The 18,175-nt window shown below is 40.5% G+C and overlaps 1 protein-coding gene across 1 annotated transcript in view; it reads left to right on the top strand.

Annotated features, from left to right (window-relative positions):
* Nucleotides 1-17,171, top strand: part of UTRN (utrophin) — a 469,064-nt gene extending 451,893 nt beyond the window's left edge. The window contains 6 exon segments of the mRNA XM_086708068.1: nt 2,525-2,683; nt 3,044-3,284; nt 6,247-6,355; nt 7,577-7,669; nt 15,081-15,124; nt 15,126-17,171. Of these exon segments, the coding sequence (XP_086564194.1) occupies nt 2,525-2,683; nt 3,044-3,284; nt 6,247-6,355; nt 7,577-7,669; nt 15,081-15,124; nt 15,126-15,170 (691 nt within the window). The 3' untranslated portion in view covers nt 15,171-17,171.
* Nucleotides 17,172-18,175: the final 1,004 nt, after the last annotated feature.

The raw sequence follows: 18,175 nt of genomic DNA on the forward strand, positions 1-18,175 counted from the left end.
ACCCCTCAGACACATCCTTGCCACATTTCTGTCTGGCAGAAGTGGGCAGCCCAGGAGCTTTTAAATGCTGCTGCCCTACAGTGGTCCCATACCTGTCCCTCCTCTTATCCTCATCCTTCTAAAGTTAAGAACAAGCATGAGATTCTTCTAGAGGCACCTTTAGTTTTCAGCGATACCACATTTTCTCAGGAAAGGTAATCAAAGGGTGATGTCATAGCTTCTTTCAGTCTTTATCCCATCCATGCTCCTTATTTCCAGTTTCTAACTGTGTGGTAAAAGTCCTACTCCTCACCCTACTGAATTTGCCAGTAGAAGGATGGTAAGGTCAGGTATCAATGTTTATATTATCTCCATATGTAAATTTAGAGAGAGGGAGGGGTTTACCAATCAAGGAAGCAAACAAAATCAATCAGTAGTTCATCTGAACCTTGGCTTTGGCTGTTCCGCAGGCCTAACACTCATTTTTCTTTCATTTGCTTCATCATATCACTCTGATCTCAGTGCTCAGGACACAGCTTTGCTATGAGTTCGCTAACTCTCAGATGCAATTTCAAGTCCCCTTTTTACCACAGTAAACTGTGGTCACCCAGGGTTGGATTTTCAAATCAGACTCAGAGGAATCAGAGATCTTACCTAGTATCAAGTGCTGCTCGTCAGCTGCAGGGCACAAGTAAGAGGTCCCAGACTGCCACTGCTGCTCGGCAGACTCCTTCTGACTGCATTAGGGTGTGCTCTGACCCCAGTTCAACAGGTGAGGTCTCTAAGGGACATTTGCAGGCACGTCCCTTTGACAGGCACTGGTTCTGTCATGAGACAGCTCCATTTTATACTCTAAGAGCTACTTACATGCTTTTCTGAAGCCCTATCCTATAAATCCATAGCTTCCAGGATTTGTTTACCAACACCATCAAAACACACCGGGTACAATCTGCTAAAGTATTCATTCTGTAGCTGGACCCTCCAGCTAGCGTTAGCCGGGAGGTCTGTCATTTTCACGAGTACAGAGAGATCAGACTGGATCTCCCCATAAAGGAAAGGAAGACCTTTCAGGCATGATGCTGAGCATTTACTTCTCAAGAATGTACCAATTTTGTCTTTTTTTTTATACTTCCCTTTCTGCCAGTCATTAGATTCGACCACATGATTGATATGTCTAATTCATTAGACCAGTAGTTAGAAAAGAAGGAGAATGTAAATAACTGTATGTCCTGTTTTAATGCAAAATGATTGATGGTAATATCAAATAAAAATATGGCAGATATTTTACGAGTATCTACAATGATCATTTTTGTTATGTTATTTAAATAAAAGAATATGAAGATTATATTTTTCCGTTCTGTGGGTTACAAAGCATTACAAAATGACTTTCAACCAAATGCTAAAGACAGTGAAATCAACTCAGGCCTCAGTCCATTTGGGCTGCTATAACACAGTAATACAGGCTGGGCAGCTTATAAACAACATTTATTTATCACAGTTTTGGAGACTGGAAAGTTCAAGATCAAGGTACTAGCAGATTTGGGGTCTTGTTAGAGCCTTCTTCCTGGGTCATAGATGGTCCTCTTCCCACTGTATCCTCAAATGGCAGAAGGGACGGGAGCTCTCTGGAGGGTCTTTTTAAGGACGCTAATCCCATTCATGAAGCTCCACCCTCATGACCCAATTACCTCCCAAATGTCCCGCCTCCAAGTACCATCACACTGAGGCTTAAGTTTCCACATATGAATTTCGGGGATATGCATTCAGTGTAGAGCAGTTTATTTTTTATTAAGTCTATTAATCTACTCTTTTGGCATTCGATTATCAATTTTGCCTAAAGTATCTCTTACATTAAGTAGTGTACCTTATTTGATACCTCTGCTGAGTAGAATATCTCTTCTGAGGTTTGTGATATGTACGTGTTAGTCTAAGGCAAAGCATGAAATGTTGGTATGCGTAGTATACCTACCTTTTAGATAAATATCTTCCTAGAGTTTTTTGTTTTTTTTTTTAATTTTTTTTTTTCAACGTTTATTTATTTTTGGGACAGAGAGAGACAGAGCATGAACGGGGGAGGGGCAGAGAGACAGGGAGACACAGAATCGGAAACAGGCTCCAGGCTCTGAGCCATCAGCCCAGAGCCCGACGCGGGGCTCGAACTCCCGGACCGCGAGATCGTGACCTGGCTGAAGTCGGACGCTTAACCGACTGCGCCACCCAGGCGCCCCTAGAGTTTTTTTTTTTAAATACGGTTTATTTATTTATTTTAGTAATCTCCACACTCAACATGGGGCTTGAACTCACGACCCTGAGATCAAGAGTCACATGCTCCTCTGACTGAGCCAGATAGGTGCCCCAAATATCTTCCTAAAGTTTCAAAGAGACATAGAGGAACATTGAGCTTTAGATCAAACTTGGCCCAGCAGCCATCCCCACCGTCATTGTTTCTACTTCGCTTCCATCCAGACATGAGCCTCAGTGTGTGTGTGTGTGTGTGTGTGTGTGTGTGTGTGTGTGTGTATGTGTGTGTGATTTGTCTCCCTAGGGAGGACGAGCATGCCCTCATCCAGCAGTACTGTCAGACGCTCGGAGGGGAGTCCCCGGTCAGCCAGCCCCAGAGCCCAGCTCAGATCCTGAAGTCGGTAGAAAGGGAAGAACGCGGAGAACTGGAGCGGATCATTGCCGACCTGGAGGAAGAACAGAGGTGTGTTCAACCTGGGAGAAGATTTGTGCCCCCTGGGCAAACTTCTAATGGGAGATTCCTTAATAATAACTTCAGTATGATGCCTACCCATTCTCTTTTCAGAAGTGGTTTCTAAGAAGTCAAGGTGGAGTCAAAATCTTATCGGGGATTAACAGACTGGGGCACTGGCTGCAGATTATGAACGTGAGGGTTCAGGGAACACTTGATTAAAGCTATAGCTTTGTCCTTGCTTACTCATCTCACTGTTTAATGTTTCTACCTGAGAAGAAGTCTCCTGAGCTCAATCTGAAGCTCGAGGGCAGTTTCGGAGAGAAAACCGTGCCCACAGTAGTAATTCCAGTTGTTCCTTTTCTGCACTAGAAACCTGCAGGTGGAATATGAGCAGCTGAAGGAGCAGCACCTGAGAAGGGGTCTCCCTGTCGGGTCACCTCCAGACTCTGTCGTGTCTCCTCACCACACATCTGAGGACTCAGAACTTATAGCAGAAGCAAAACTCCTCAGGCAGCACAAAGGTCGTCTGGAGGCCAGGATGCAGATTTTAGAAGATCACAATAAGCAGCTGGAGTCTCAGCTCCACCGCCTTCGACAGCTGCTGGAGCAGGTAGAGTGTGTGCACCTCGGTGGGGCTCCCACGCCCCCTCCCAGCCCGTCTCTGTCCCCGAAGCATGGTCCCAGCATCAGCAGAGGGGCTCACTCGCAGACTGTCACCTCCACACCTGATTAAGACTGGCTTAGGAATCCCTCTTCAGATGGAAGTATCACACCCTCCAATCGCTCAAAAAGTGGAGTTTCCCATTCTTTGGTAATGCTGAAATCTGTCTCAGCTCTGAGTACTTTAAAAGGAAAGACCCTGTAACATACATCTGCATACATTACATGTGGGAAACTCTGTGGAGGTTAAGGGGAAGGAAGTGATCTGAACTGTTCAAGCGAAAGCCTTTCTTCCAGTGAGCTCTTTTCAAGAAATTAAGTAACAGATGTTTATTAATGTGCAGCTATCATTTCCTAACACTGGGCCATGTTTTATGGCAATTTGTATACTTTCTTGACGATAAGAAATAGAATTTACATTATGATGAATGCACACCTGTATGGCAAATACAAAATAATTATTATAAAGAAAGGCTGTCTCTTATTTTCCACTTTTAAATTTCCTTCCTTTCTTCCTTACTCCCCGTGCCTGCCTGCCTTCTATCCTTCCTTCCTTCCTTCCTTCTTCCTATCTTCTTTCCTGTGTTCTCTTTATCTCTACGTCCCTTCCATTTTTTTTCTCTCTCTCTTTCTTTGTGCTGGTCAGCACCTACCAAATCAATTTTATAGCTCATCAGTGGGTAATAGCCCACAATTTTGAAAAATACTGTCCTTTGAGACATAAAAGAGGCATCAGACGGAGTGTTTTGGTGCTTGCAGTCTTATTAGGGACCAAGACAAGATAGTACAAAATATAACAAGATAGTACTGCACATAGAGATACAATGCCATAGAGAATTAAGTACTTGATTACATCTAGCAGTTAAAGAATGGGAGTCATGCCACAGAACTAGCATGAAGACGCCTTGGTAACAGGTGCATATTGGGTAGAATCCCCACAGATGGGGCTAGACTTTCTCTTTCCTGAAAAATCTATGACACCAACATTCATGTCATCTTTTGCCTTTTTCTCTGGACTGTAGAGTGTGGGGCCCCAGGCAGTGACTAGGCATGCCTTTCTGCAGAAGTGATTTATCCAAAGACAGAAACAACTTTTTCTCCAGTGGTTTTCTCAAATTTCAGAAAAACACCTTGTCATAGTTGCTGTCAGTATCTTTTAACTTGTCAGAATCATTCAAAACAGTGTAATTTCTGCATTACCTACACAACAGGCCACAGATCACCCCTTTTGACCATATAGTTTTCTGTATGTGTGTCACTGTTTCGGAATTTATATTAGACTGTTTTGGGGAAGGCTTACTTTGGGCCTCCAAAGGGTGCCCCATTAGAAAACAGTAGTACCCCTAGAGTGCCCCAAAGCCTGGCTTTCTTTGAGTCCTTTGGAATATTTGAATCCTCCTCCCTGCCAGTCACATACACTGGAAAAGCTACATATACTCTACCGGTGTGAATTTGAAGTTTCCCCGTGGTGGAAAGGATGAATTTTCTCTTGAAATCTCTGATTTATATGATATGAAGTATTATCATTAACCTAGTGCTGATTATATGATATGAAGTATTATCATTAACCTAGTGCAGCGATGGAATCATTGCAGAAACGAAACAATCTTTATTTGCCAGAGCCTGTTGGAGAGCTAACGGCTCTTCTGCATACGCACACTCCGCACCCTCCCCCTGACTCTCACCACCCCATTAGACAGAGCTGCCTAATGGCTCATGTGCCTCCAGAATTGCACAGTAATGCTTTTAGAGATAGCTGATATCTAAATGGCTTTGTGTATCCCAGACTGTGGACCTCTTATCTCTTCTTAATGACTTAGCATGAATGCCAGAAGTAGATGGAAAATTTACCTGATAGTAAAAACTGGCAGAGCCTCCAGACTTCAACTAATATAAATCTAATGGAAAAGCCGCCATCAAGAATATTGTAATTTCTGCACTCCCTGGAAAATGAATCGCGCTTTCTAATTTGACTATGTACTTGTCAATTTATCCATCACTATTTCAAAGCTTTGTGCAGAGTGCATTTACAAAGTGTTTTCTAGGTGTCAGATCCTGTTCTGATCTCAGAGGAAACACTAACTGAACACCCTCCTCACAAAATCCTCTAACACAGGCAATCGTTTCACCGTCTGTCCCCAGTTTACAAATAAAGAATCCACAGCACAAGAGCACCTGGGTGGCTCAGTCAGTTGAGCATCCAACTCTTGATTTCAGCTCAGGTCAAAATCCCAGGGTCGTGGGATCGAGCCCCACATCAGTCTCTGCACTGAGCACAGAGCCTGCTTGGGATTCGCTCTCTGCTCCTCTCTCTAACTTGCATGCTCGCTCACTCTCTCTCTAGAAAGAAAGAAAGAAAGAAAGAAAGAAAGAAAGAAAGAAAGGGAAAGAAAGGAAAAGAAAAGAATCCAAGGCATAGAAGGTTATAAAATTTGCTCAGGCAGGTACTGAGTGGTGGAGTTTGAATTCAAGCATGTGAATCCAAAATTGTGTTCTTAAGTCTCTAATACCACATTGAAATATTGATTTAAATAAACAAATGAGCTGATTTTGAAATTGGATAAATTTACTGTATGAGAAGCAGTGCTTGTTTTTTTTTACAGATGAATGAAACCTGTTTCTAGATTCACTTGGTTGACATAAAAATAATAGCACAATTGAGGGATGTAACTGACACTGAAAAATAAATCTTGCATTATAACCAACTGAGCTGTTCAAGGAGCCCTAACTGAAGGGAGCAGACCACCCAGTATTCAGCTGAGATCGTAGTGAACCCACCAGACTGATGAAAACATGTGTTCTGAATGTCTGAGACCAAAGAACTCTACATGTCTCAGTTATCCATGGAAGTAAGAAACAGAAACGTGTTATTTGAATTCTTCCTCTGCCTTAACATCTGCATGTGATTGCAGCCAGAATCTGATTCCCGAATCAACGGTGTCTCCTCCTGGCCTTCACCTCAGCAGGCTGCACTGACCTACTCGCTGGATCCAGACCCTGGCCCACAGTTCCACCAAGCAGGTAGGTGTCCTTAAGACCCGGCCAACTCCCCCGCTCTGCTCTATGCTTCGCCATTGGTTGGTTTTTCATTTTCAACTGTGTTCTTACTCCCCGATACCTTAGAGCAGAAAGGAGTTTCATACTCTCTTCGTGCTCAGCTGCGTACAAAGACATTTTAACAAGACCAAAAAAGCAAACATTCCAGAATAAGAATCTATAATATATTTGCTTATATACTGTGTAGTAGTGGATTGAATTTTGGTGAAAGATGGAAAAAAGTACTCTTTTCGTTTGGGGATGAGCAACAATTTAATTTTGGCCTTGCCTTCAGAGTGATTCTTTTTTTAAAGTAAATTTTCTGTCTTTAAAATTTATATTTATACGTATTCAGAAAATAATCCTAAAGTATATTATATACCAAGCGTGGTTTTCTCTGCCCAGGTCTGGTAATGAATATTCTGCTTTTTCCATCCTCATCCCTATAGACATTGCCACCCTTCCTGCCCCTGTCTGAGGCCAAGGTCTCACCCAGCCTATTATTGGTCACAAAGGGGACTTGTCACCTCTGCTAGGAAAGCCTCTGTCAACCAGTATTCAGGAATGGCATTTTGTTATTGATGAAATTTAAGTTCTGAAATTCTACTGAAGACCATATATTTTAACCAAATTAATTTGTTTCTAAGATATCTTTTGCTGCATTAATCAGAAGGAAACCTAAGGTATTAATATTATCTGAATTGTTTTAAAGAAGTGAATTATTTTGCTCTTGGTTATAGAATAAAAATCAAGGTAAAAAGTATCTTCAAAACTACCTCTAGATTTGTAGCAGCATAAGCTAGTCCATGCCAAAGTCTCCAAGAAGAAAGAAGGAAGGAAAAAGAAACTGGTAGAATATTTTTTATATAAAAAAACATTTGGAATGCAAACTAATGGAATTTCATCTAACAAATTGAAATAATATGACCACATTAACTTATTTTTCACTCATAAGTTTTCCCTTGGCACATGGAATCTTCCTACAGAGACATCTAATGCATTTTATTTATATGAAATTATATTACCAACAAATTGATACAAAAATGGTTTTAATATTATTCCCCAAAATTGTCCTTTTCATAGAGTCTTATTTTCATGTTGATATTTAGAGGCCAGGATTAGGGTTTTTCTCCCAATGTTGGGTTTTGGTGGAAAGCTGGATGTTCATTTCGGAACATCTATTGTTTTGTTTCTCTGCTGCCCCAGCGGCGGAGGACCTGCTGGCCCCCCCCCACGACACCAGCACGGACCTCACGGAGTTTATGGAGCAGATCAACAGTACATTTCCATCTTGCTGCCGTGAGTATGAAAGACCCCAGCACTACCACTCCACCTTCCCTTCCATTTCTTCTTCCCTGCTTGGCGCCCTTTGTCTTCTTTGGTAAGATAACAAAAGCCGCTATTAGAAACAGGATTGAATATGGTTTGAAAATAAATCAAACATTCCGTATGTCGACCAAGCAAATGAAGCTCAGCCTAGATACCATCGCGTCACTGGCTGTGGTGATGGTGCTGCTCTCTGAGAGGTTTCTGTTGTGCCTTCTGAAGGATAACATGAAGGCAAACCAAACAAGTTGCTTTGTAAGAAGAAGTTACCCTCTTCAGTGCAAACTGTAGTACGAAATGTGTTATTACCTCAAAAAAGAGCTTTTAGCACCCAACAAGGCATGAAAATGGTCTTTTCTGATGTAATTCGCTCTCTCCCTCTTTTTAAGATTTTATTTTTAAGTAATCCCTGCCCCCAACATGGGGCCCAAACCTACAAGTGAGATCAAGAGTCAAGCTCCACTGACTGAGCCAGTCAGGCACCCCCACTCTCTTTTCTTTGAGGTCATCAGATTCAGTTCTGGGAGGGGATTATTTTCGGATATTTTTTCTCTTGTTTTCTTTCTTCTGGTTTCTCTTCTCATGGAATGAAACAGTCACTGCATAAAGGCCAAATAATTGAAGGCTTCACAGATTATGACCCTGTGACTTTTCCATATGAACAACCAAGAGCCAGAAAATAATCAAATGAAAGCAGTCCAACTCCCAGAGGAAATTACATAATGTTCTTATTTATTGATTTTCCCCCCCAAACTTTTTAAATTCATTCTCGTCATCTCAAGGTTTCTACTGAGCTCTCACTTGGGCGGTTTCAAAGGGAAGCTGTGCACTTGAATGCATGCTAACTACTTAATGCCGCAATTTATCCTAAATAATCTTTTAAAGAAATTCGAATATGTTATTTATAACTTTTAGGGTGATTTCCACTCAAGTTGATTTTTAAATCTAGGCAGCCATCGAAGTAAGATGTTAGTATGTATGTATACCACTGTAGATATTGGATATATGTTATATATGGTAGTACATATATAAAACTGCTTCCCATCTCTCCCCTTTTCATGCTGTCCTCAGCAAATACCATCCTAAATGATGAAAAAAGGCATCACCAGGAAGGTAGTTAAGTAAGATATATTGACTTCATTAAAAAATATGCTTCAACTTCTACAATTCTGCAGTTTATAAAAATGCCATCATTAGCAGGGAGTGGAAATAGCTCTTTGAAATATAGTCTTCCCTGAATTTTCAGAAGTATTTTCCTAAAGGACATAGTACAGAATTCTGTAAGCACATAAATATATTTATATTTGGGAATGTGTCATTTTCCAGTTATTATCTGTGATTATAGTTCTCAATGTTTCTTGAATTGTATTTATTATAGGTCAGTCCCTACACTCCCCCCAAAAACATTGCCCAAGTGTGCAAATGTGTATGTGCACATACACACACATACACGTGCACACATACTTTTTTGGCCTTCTGGAGTCTCACAAAGGCTTCAGAGGGTCACTTGAAGCCCCTACACTATCAGATTGTTGCCTGTTTTCTAGGTGCTGTAACAGCCACAGTAGATGAGCAGATCAAATCTTTTGTATTAAGGTTGAATTTTCCAGGGATTTTTATTCTGAGTTGTATGTTATTTAATGGCTAGATAAAACCTCATCTTAGTCACTATAAAAGACAGAATTTCAAGATTAAATTTCTAAATGAAATTACTTCTTAGTTCAGCTTAAATCCAAATACATTAATAATTAGTTAGGAACAAATTCTGCAAATCAAAGCCTATTTATAAGTTTGCATTTAAATGTCATGATGGACATGTTCAATTTAAAAGTCAGTTGGCAGTGAGTTAGGATGGGAAATATGTTTAATCAAATGCTTTACAGTGTCTATAGATGTATCATTTCCACATTAAACTTTTTAAATATTTATTTATTTTGAGAGAGAGAGACAGAGTGAATTGGGTAGGAGCAGAGAGAGAGAGAGGGAGAGAGAGAATCCCAAGCAGACTCCACATTGTCAGTGCTGAGCTGACATGGGGCTCAATTTCATGAACCATGAGATCATGACGGGAACCAAAATCAAGGTCTGAAGCTTAACCGATTGAGCCACCCAGGTGCCCCTAAATTTTTTATATTAAAAATTCATGGTGTTTTTTTTTTTAACAGTTTGTCACAAAACAATTACTCTTAAATATTTTCGTAGTATATTCTTATATGTAAATGTTATAAAAGTCTAATCTGGGGGCGCCTGGGTGGCGCAGTCGGTTAAGCGTCCGACTTCAGCCAGGTCACGATCTCGCGGTCCGTGAGTTCGAGCCCTGCGTCAGGCTCTGGGCTGATGGCTCGGAGCCTGGAGCCTGTTTCCGATTCTGTGTCTCCCTCTCTCTCTGCCCCTCCCCCGTTCATGCTCTGTCTCTCTCTGTCCCAAAAAAAATAAATAAAACGTTGAAAAAAAAAAAAAATTAAAAAAAAAAAGTCTAATCTGGCATATTTTAGAAGAGAATATAATTAAATGTAAATAATCATAATTATAAGGCAAAATGAATAAAAAAAGAAATGAGTATGCTGCTTCGGAGTGTGTCTCCTTCTCTTTCTCTGTCCCTCCCCCCCTCACTCTCTGTCTCTGTCACTCGAAAGGGAATAAATGTTAAAAAAAAATTTTTTTTTTTTACTCTCCAAGATAGGGACAGCTTTCCCTTAAAAAAAAGTCTTATTTATAAAATTGATACATAGTTTTAAAAATTGTGTCTAAAGTTATTAAACCTTTTAAAAATTGTTGCAGAAAAGATATAGCACCTGACTTAGACTTTGTGCCCAGTACATGTTTCTGAATTGAATGAATGCATGAATAAATACATTTTCTAACAGGAAGGTTTAGTTGGTAGTTTCCCAAGATAGTATACAGAAGGTTTGCAGGGTTCATTTGCTTTCTTGCCTCTTTTAAGTTGCTCAGCTAGCAATATTTTAATAAACTTTTGCATTCCCAAAGCTTCCTGACCACCCTTGGAGGATTTCTCTAAGCAAATCGGATTGGCACTCTCCCAATGCCAACCCAATCCTGTTACTAATGAGAGCTTTAAAACTGCTTGTCACCAGCATACAATGAATTGATCTGCATGTTAATCTTGATTTTTGATCCTTTGTGGATTAACAATTAGCATGGTCACAAGTGAATTTACACTCCGGGCAGTCCTGGAATTAAAATGAAACTATAATCATAAATCCTAATTGCATGAATTGCCTACTTAAACATGGCATTTTTGTGTGTGTACCTATACATTGTTGTGCATAACACTTTAGAATTTCTCTGTCTCAAATTAATATACCCGTTGTTCCTGATAGCATCCTTGAATTATGGCCTTTTAAAGTCTTCGTTTAATTATTTACATGAAGTTTCAGAGCAGAGAGGAAGGCATTTTCATCTTTTCCTGGCAAGGCGTTAATGAAGGGAATTTGTGTTGTCTGTTAACTAATGTACATATTAAAATTTTCACTAACTGCTATAAGTGGGTTTTTTTTAATGTAAAATCCTCTCCGTGTTTTCATTTATGTCATCCATATATAGAGGATATGAGAGGATTTGGGGCCGATAGACCAACAAATGCTTTTAAAATTATTTTTTATCTACAGGCATATTTTCACAGTGAGTTGCCTGTGTTTATTAAACTTGAGTGGCATTCATCACAAACTCAAAACCTACTAAAATGCAAGCATTTCCTGGTTTCTTTTAAAAATATATGGGCGCAGTTTGTTCAGGGGAGTACCGTAACCTTTTATTTGATAAGAATCTATAGGGCTCATGATGCTGATTTGGAGCAACGTGGCTTCAGTTTTGGTTTGGGTTTAGCTGTGCGTTACGAGTAAGAGAAGTATAGTAAGAGAAGCGTGTATAATAAGAGAAGTGTAAGTGCGTGTGGTGTCCTTGATATTTGTGCAACAGAGCGCTCCCTCAGCGTAGCTCAGTGGGAAGGATGCCCACTCATGTTTTCCTGCTATGACCTATGCATCTGGCAGGACTGGGCTGGCTGGATTTTAGCCTACTTCGTCCCCTCCAGGCATCATAAAGTTGCCCTTCTCGTTCACTCTGATTTTCTCACAAAGCCCCCACTATGTGGTCATGGATGTTTTTTTTTTTTCCCCCTTCAGCGCAAAAAGATGAGAGATGGAAGGAATGCAACATGCTAGATGATGAGGGACGGTTCTTATTTGACCAGATGTCCCCATCAACGGGGGTGCAGAATATCCTCTGACCCGCCTGCCCGTGTCCGCCCTCACAATGTCCCCTGGGGCATCCACACTTTTGTAACCAGGAAGGAATTCGAGCTGCTCAGCAGCAAGGGCGAATCAGACCCCATATAACGACTTCTCCAGTGCTCTCAGCTGGGCCCCAACAAGGCACAGTGATTAGCCCAACTATCTAAAGACTGTGGGAATTTGGCCAGCCCTTTGAGGCAAGCACATTGCCACCAGCTTCCTAGACACCTGGGGCGAGCGTGAGCCAAGGGGGGCAGAAACTGAACACTCGTGCCCCTTCACTTCCCGAATCACCTGCTGGTCAGAATTTGTACTAGTTAGCAAAATATGCACACTTGCTCTGTTCGGATACATAAATCAAATACATGGCGTGATTTCAAGAGGAAATTTTGAATTTTTTTTCAAAACAAGTTATTTGCTGAATGCTTCGGTACGGACTTATCTGAGAGAGCCAGCATATGTTTTGCATATTTTGGTAGAATTTTTATATCTTCTAGGACATAGGATATGAGAAACTAGGGAAAAGAAACTAGTCTTTGTTAAAGCATCTAGCCAGAAAGAAAGAGAGAGAGAGAGAGAGTAAGTGGAAGGGAGGAAGGAAGGAAGGAACCAAAACTTGTTTCTTATTTTCTTATTAGCACCCATTTAACAGCTGGGAGCCATACACTCCACACTTTTGCTTGCCTGAGAGGGGGAACCAGCAAAGCAACCCTAGCGCCTTCAATTGACTTCTTTTGTTTTCTCTTTCAGCCAATCTCCCCAGCAAACCACAGGTAAGCGTTAATGGGTTGATTGGCTCAGGTGTTGTCGATTACAACGGGGAGTAAGCAGATTAGCTGCTTTTGATTTGAGTGCAGATTTCATTCCCCATGTAACTTAGTAAACTTGCTTGACGTTTAAATGTTAGTTAATTCTGTACAACAGTTTGTCAGTCTGGGGAGAGGGAACCCTTCCCAAGCCAGTTCTTCCAGATGCCCAAAATACCAAGTGCCTGACCCTTTGTGTTCTAACAGCTTTTTAAGGGCCAAAAATACACTATGCAAAGTTACCCTGGGTGGATTTGGCTGACCACTGTTCTCCCAGATATGTACTTACGGTCGCTATCACAGAACATTAACTTAAAGCAGTGACTGCAACGGTACACAATGTGGTTTTGTTACTTTGAGAGGGAAAACATTTTGATTCTTCATTTAAAAATTTGCTGAGGTTGGGGAGGGGAAAATTTGCTGAGAAATGTTGGCAGCTTTGGCTTTATACCTTTCAGTGTTTTCCTTATCAGGTGCTTTTAGTACTAATGAGCCATAAGACCATAGTAAATCTTGGGAGAACATGTTCTTTCATGAACTTGTTTATTCTGACTGTGTTATTATCTTGATGGCAAGAGGGGCTGGGGTCTTAAGGAGAAGCACAGACAGTTGGTCTTTAGGACCTGGAGGGAAGAAAAGGAGATCTCAAGCCAATTAGCAGGTGTGATGTGAGAGGTCAGGAGATGGAAGGACTTCATCTCCATGAAGAATCATCTTCCGATTGCTTGTGTTGTCTTAGTGAATCAGAAGCCAGGGCTTCAGCAGAGAGTGAGGACAGGAGGAGGTGTCAGAGGTGTGAGGAGAGACTGGAGGATGTGCCATAGCTGCTTGGAGATCGGGAAATAACAGGGAAATAGTGTGACTGCAAGGCAACGTTGAACATGACTTACGGTGCCTCCTTGTGAACGGCCGGCCTGCAAAGGTTGTGTGTTGTCTCCTGGCCGCCACGTTCAGGTTCATAAGCACAGGCACCAGAGTTGGGCTGAGTGTTGCATTTAACCAGAGTTGAAGTTTTGGTTTGGCCAAGAGAGTACAACAATTCAAGGGAAGAGGCAAAGGTATGATGATGATTGAACAAAGTATCGAAGCTTGTAGGGAAAGAAGTGATGATATGTTAGGTGCAGGAGACAGAAAAAAAAGGGGGGGGAGCAATGGATTGTGGTAGCAAAGGGTGGATGGAGTTGGGGTCCTAATAGAAGTAAGTGAGAAAGTAAGGTGGTTGTCAGAGGCAGGATGATTGAGATTGGAAGTGTTGGAGGGGGTGAGGCATTGGTGATGGTCCATTTGGAACTTTGAGTGCCTGACAAGGGTGGAGGACACATTCTCTGGAGGAGAGGAGTTCAAGGAACTGAGAGGCCAGATTTTTGGAAGAATCATCTATGTGGGCAGTGAAATCACTAGGATTTAAACATAGTTTTAACATGATGACAGTGAGCCATTCTTCAAGAAGTAAGGGAACATGGCCCAAGGGGTCAGAAGATGACTACAGAGTGGGTGGTATAGTCTAATGGCATGGGATTCAAAGTTGGGTGGAGAGAGAGAGAGAAAAGGGCCTGAAAAAACACAACGTGGACCTAGAAAGGACGTATCCAATACATGAAGAGTGTGGGAGATAGAAAACAGTCGTATGTGAGACGGTTGTGGAGGAACCTGTGTCTTCAGGGGAGATCCAGATATTGATGCATTCAGAGAAGAATTGACGGGCGTGGGTTTTAATGATGATGGATCCAACTGTATGACCTTCCCTTCAAAACATTGATGCCACTCCCTTGAGTGTGACCTGGATGTATATCCTCTCTTGCCTACGTGTACTGGCCCTGGTCCATTAACTGGCACCACTGCACACCCTTAAACTGTGATTCATGTCTTTCGTGCCTCTTGTCTGGACCCCAGCTTGGGTCGGAGACCGGTTGGAATTGTGGAGGATCCCCCCTCAGCCACAGACCTCCCACAGTCCCCCAGGGAGAGATGGAGTGCTTGCACCAGCCTAATTCACTCATCTTTGGTACCTCCAGCAAGAAAAAGCTGAGTGCTCTCTATTTTCACTTGGTTTCCAGCCTGGGCAAGAGAAAAGTCTTCCAAACTTCCTCTACACTGGCTGCAATGATAAAAAGCAGACTAGATGCCTTCGGGATGAAAGAGAAAGACCTCATCCCAGGGAGCAAAAGTCACATGGAAGTAAAGGGTCCCCTTTGAACACAGCCAAAGGGGCTGTGAATAGTTGTGAAAGAAGTACTTTTATTTCTCAGAAGAGTTGACAGGTCTCTGCTACCTGTAATGTTCTGTGTAAATGTTGTTCTGACAGCACTGTTTCCTTTCCCACAGGCAATGTGAAGTATTCATCTAGCCAGTCAACATTTCCTGACTTAACAGTGTTGCCCTTTTCAGCAAATGCCAATTCCGAGTTCCATTTAATCAGAAGCTCCATGGCTCCTTGAAACATGCTGTTGAGCGCTGACTGTGTGTTCTACTGAAGGAGTAAAACACTGACTATCCAAAGAGAAAGGATATTTTGTTTTTATAATAATCATATATTATTGGGTTTTTTTTTTTGTTCTTCCCTTTCTATGCAACTGTAAATTAATGAACAGAGTGGTATTTGGAAATGGTATTACATTTGTCACTGATTTGTATACTGTATACAGCATTGGGAAAGTGGGTGGGGGCTTTCTAATATGATACCTTCTTGTTATTAACCATAACAAAAATTGCATAAGAATTAGAAAACAGTGTTACATTTTTACATTCCTTTATATTAACCTTGTACAATAACTTCATTTATTTCTTCCGCTCTTTTACCATTATGTTTTGGTTATTTATAATTCACCAGCCACATGACCACATAGATTTCCTGTATTCATTTCCATGATTTGGCCAAATTAATAAGTCATATATTTCAATTAAATATTTATGTATATGAATTAGGCTACATCTCTTACATACCACTTAACTTTATTTGACATCATACTTAGTGACCACTTGGAAAACCACAGTAAAAGTCCTGTGGGCCTAACTGGCATTCCTACTGGGATTTGTTTCCAGCATTTTATTTCCCTGCTCCATGTAATAAGTAGATCTTGATTTCTTTATTTATTTCATGTCCCCGTATATATGATAGAGGAGACTTAGAACAGCATTATAATAATCTCAAAGATCATTTTTACCAAAGGTTGCTCATTTAAGTATATTCTCATTTGGACACAGAAAGAGAACATGGGATAACATTTCCTTAGTTGCTAAGTCTTGATTTTCATCATTAAATACACAACAGACCTTTACTTAATCGTGCTACCAGAACACATCTTTGTCTCGAATTCCCTTTGAAGAGAATTTTATTTTGTTTACGTATACTCAAGCCATTTGTAATTCTTGAAACTCCCAGTTCTTTTCTTCCTGACAGCAGACAAATTCAATGCCTGTTTCATTTTACCTTTTGGATGAATGATTACATCTTTTATTACTTTTCATTTGATCAGTATATTTGGAAAGGATGTTTATCAAAAGCCCGTGTCACTGCTTCCATAGAGGAATAAAATTATGCCTAGATGGTGGTACCCCTGCCTTTGAGTCAATGCTGTTAGGTATTTGGTTTGGCTTCTGATTTAACATTTAACTGATTCAGTTGAAACGTGTTATGTAATTACCAAATGTAGAGAAACCAAAAAAGAAAGAAAGAAAGAAAGAAAGAAAGAAAGAAAGAAAGAAAGAAAGAAAGAAAGAAAGAAAGAAAGAAAGAAAGAAAGAAAGAAAAAATCACGTGTTTTGATTCAAGCGTATGTGCATTTAAAACATCAGGACATTTTAACTTTGGGTTCTCTTGAACTGGGATTTGGCCAGAAGGAGGCTTAAAGTTAGAAATTGCTATTCTTTTAGAATAGGTGGGGTGGGTTGGGGGGCAAGGGTGTCTATTTGCAGCATAGATATTTTGAGAAGAAAATTGTTTTATATAAGAGGAAAGCCATGACCACCTTTCTACCTCAGATGCATCTTCATCCATTGTGTTGGAAATAGCTTTATGCCGCTGCGGTCTGCAAAATCTAGAGCTTTTATCGGGCCACATCACACCCAAGAAAAGCACCTGTTGAAAGAAAAAAACTTTCCCTGAACTCTGAGCGACAAGTTGTAGATTTGGTGTCTTCCTTGTTCTTACTTTGAAAAGTTACGTATTAATTTTTTTTCTGCCTGTAATTGTGTGCAACATGTCTTCTATCTGCTATTAAGGAAAAGCTACATAAAACACTACATTGTAACCTTCTAAGTAATAATAAATAAAAATATATATATATCACAGTAACAACAAGGGGAAATAAGTGTGTAGTTCTTTTGAAATATGTGGTAAAGAACTAATCATAGACTATCATCTAATCTGGTTACATGTTGTATTTTTCATCCCGAATAAAAGTAATTTTAACACAAGATGACTTTGATATTCTTCAGCTGTGTTCATTGAGAGACTCTGAGCTTTGAGTGTACATTTATGAAAATAAAATACGAAAAGAGCCTGTATAATGATAAAGCTATTATTTTCTTCTGTTTTCTCTCCTACACAACGAATGCATTCTTCCTCTTGTTCTACTGTCTTTCTGTGTGTCCCTCTCTTCTCTATTATTTATATAATTCTCAGTTTCCTTTACAGATAGAAAGCTTATAGATAGGGAAAAATAATGTTGGGTGTTAAAAACATACACATGAAGCCTATCAGGCTTTTGTTTTAATAACTTGGATGCTGTTGTATTTACTTGATTCCTCTTCCAAATCCACTTAGCCGCATGCCCTTAAATAATGTGCTTTTTATATATGCACTGGGTTTTAACCATTCTGGTAGTAAGTTTAATCCATTCCTGAAGCCATCCTGTGGGAAATAGTGTTGAAAATTGTATTACTTGATTCTAAAAGTAAAAGCTACCTATGAAATAGAAAAATCCCCAAACGTGTAATTTGTTAGAATAAAACATACATTCTAAGGAACATGCATTGTAAGCATCCTGTTTACCCCAAAGTAATAATCACATTAAGCATTCCTAAGGAAACAATTGTTAAGTCCAGTAACCTGTTGAGTAGGTAATTGGAAAGGGAAGTGGGAACACAAAACAAAGTATTGTTTTTACACTTAGCCTTTAGCTTGTTATTTCTGTCTATCCTTGAGATTATATGTACATTTTTTTAAGCTTATTTATTTATTTTGAGAGGGAGGGAGGGAATCCCAAGCAGGCTTTGCACTGACAGCACAAAGCCTGATGTGAGGCTCAAACTCATGAACCATGAGATCATGACCTGAGCCAAAACCAGGAGTCAGACGCTTAGCCGACTGAGCCACCCATGTGCCCATGTACATTTTTAAAGAATGTAGTTCGCCCTTGGTTTTCTCCCTGCCGCCCCCCATTCAACTGTTTCAGTCAACCAACTATTTCGGTGGCGTT

This window comes from Puma concolor, chromosome B2 (assembly GCF_028749965.1).
Source record: "Puma concolor isolate L17-30 chromosome B2, mPumCon1.1.hap2, whole genome shotgun sequence".
NCBI lineage: Eukaryota > Metazoa > Chordata > Mammalia > Carnivora > Felidae > Puma > Puma concolor.